This window comes from Camelina sativa, chromosome 3, assembly GCF_000633955.1.
Source record: "Camelina sativa cultivar DH55 chromosome 3, Cs, whole genome shotgun sequence".
In the NCBI taxonomy this organism is placed as follows: domain Eukaryota; kingdom Viridiplantae; phylum Streptophyta; class Magnoliopsida; order Brassicales; family Brassicaceae; genus Camelina; species Camelina sativa.
The window spans coordinates 22,684,927-22,687,090 of record NC_025687.1 but is presented as its reverse complement, the minus strand read 5'-3'; the positions used below and the strand labels follow the sequence as shown (position 1 = coordinate 22,687,090).

Below are 2,164 nucleotides of genomic sequence, written 5' to 3'. Positions count from 1 at the left end.
CCAGCCCATGCTCCAATTGTGAATATGGCGAGCTTTCCATAGGTTGATGCTAGTGACCAATCAGTGAGTCCAGCTCCATAAGCATTGCAGAAAGCTAAGATAGGAGCAAAGACATAAATGACCAGAATGTAGTACCATCGCAGCTGAGAGAACATGTGAGGGAGTATAGCTGTAGATACTGCAGATATAACCACATAGCCTCCAACGGCAAACCAAGAAGGTATTTGGTCCTTGAGGAAGAATCTTGTTCTGCGTTGGTCGTCATAAGATATCTTTGGGGTCAATGGGGAAGCAGGAGGGTCTTCTTCTTCGCGTTCAAGAGAGGTTCTCGAACCAGCTTTACCTCGGATCTGCGAGACTAGTCCTGAAAGGGTTCGGGTCAACACCTTGCAAAAGTTGTACAAACCATCTCCTAGGATCATAGCAACAGCTATGAACACCTAAACAAGCAAAAGGATAAATGTTTCAGCAGAGGCGGCGTACTAAGAGAGTGAGTGATGGAGGAGTTTACCTTGTAAGCTTGAAGACCGCTCATGCTGCTAGAGTCAGCACTAGAAGGGAACCAATCTCCTTTTCTGGTTTCAATGAGAGGCCACATAAGTCCCCAAGAGAGAATTCCACCCAATAGAAGAGAGATGTTGATTATGTATGGGCATATCATACCAACACCCACATATGTTGCTGAAAAATCAAAGTAGAACCTGTCGAGACAATGAAATCAGCTTATGAGCCAAAGACAAGACAACAAAACGAGTTTATGAGCTAAAAAGACAACGCATCAGGTAATATCATAATGCTTACTTATATTGGTAAGCTTTGAGTCCAAAAGTAGGGAAGCTGTTAAATCCACAATTTTCACCTGCAGTAAAGAACCATTGGAAGAAACCCCAAAAGAAGCTGAAGGAGAAGAATTTCCCCAACACTCGGACTTGTTTCCTAATACAGAGAGCACAAGTCAATAAGCAGAGAACTCAAACATATGGGTTAAATTTACGAAACTAGAAGTCTCATTCATACTTGGCTAGCTTTGCCCCTTGAGGAGTATGAAAACTGTTGATAAGATGAGCAGTTGCAGTGCCACTTGGGTATGGTAGTTTGAAGTCTATTATCATTATCTGCAAACACATATTGGTAACTGTAAGAATTAACATCAGTTGCTAAATCTCTCTTTGGTTTTTCCACAGGAGTAGAAGAAGAAGCAGAATCAAAAAACCTTTCGAAGAGGAACAACAGAGAAGAGGCCAAGAAAGCTGACAACAAAGAGGAAAGCTATAATCCAACCCAAAGAAGGGTCCTTAACGCCACGGAAAGCGTCTCCTGATTGGTCAGCTATTCGTTGGCTCATTGCAAATAGGTAAGTCCCAAATCCTCCTGTTGCAAATTTAACCAGAAAAGAGAGAAAAATAAGGGTCAGGTGAATTATGTGTTGAAGGAAAAAGTCAAAAGACCTCAAAGATTTTGTCTTTTTATAATAAAAAGATCACAACACCAATATTGATTCAAAATTTGACTTATTTTAGATGGAGGGGTTCTGTTTCTATTACCGCTAAAGGCAATGCCTGAGGAAGCAACAACACAAGTCTGAATAACTGTGTTCTCTTGTCTGGTAAAAGGTTGTTTCAAAAGACCAGATTTATGAAGCATCTTAGTCCATGTCTTGACGAAGAAGAACCCCAAAAGACCAGCAGAGACATTAAGGGAAGGGATGATTCCTGTAGTGAGGTTAAGCTTCATCACAATGAAGCTAAACAAAATGCTTAGCGCAAAGCTAACCACAAAAGCCCTAATTGTTAATTGCTTCTTCCACGAAGGAACCTCTCTGCTTTCGAATATCCCTTCCACAGATTCTTCCACTTCCTCTCTGTCTTCTTCTTCTCTTTGGTATTCTCTTCTAACATTCTTGTTACTCTTAACCCTGTCTAATTCAGGACTAAAACGAGTCTCTTGCAACTCATGTTCCTCAATCTGACGATCTCTGTCAGGGGTTAAATCTCCCCTATTCATGGTTTTTCTCTTTAGATCTGCGAAAATGAGAGAGATGGTGAACAAGAAAGAAGAAGAAGAGAAGTAATATATTGTATGTAATAAGGACAAATGAAGATTTTTCAGAGAGAGAGTCAACTTAAGACTTCTTCATCTCTCTCATCAGACAATGGTTTATAGT

At 40.5% G+C, this 2,164-nt stretch overlaps 1 protein-coding gene across 1 annotated transcript in view; it reads right to left on the bottom strand.

The window, feature by feature from the left end:
* Window positions 1-2,164, bottom strand: part of LOC104779213 (probable metal-nicotianamine transporter YSL8) — a gene marked incomplete at its 3' end in the record, with an annotated part of 3,709 nt that extends 1,545 nt beyond the window's left edge. The window contains exons 1-7 of the mRNA XM_019243886.1: window positions 1,545-2,164; window positions 1,214-1,371; window positions 1,018-1,115; window positions 802-936; window positions 512-701; window positions 335-440; window positions 214-243 (exon numbers count right to left, since the gene is read on the bottom strand). Coding sequence (XP_019099431.1) covers window positions 214-243; window positions 335-440; window positions 512-701; window positions 802-936; window positions 1,018-1,115; window positions 1,214-1,371; window positions 1,545-2,004 — 1,177 coding nt within the window. The remainder of the gene's footprint in view (window positions 1-213; window positions 244-334; window positions 441-511; window positions 702-801; window positions 937-1,017; window positions 1,116-1,213; window positions 1,372-1,544) is intronic.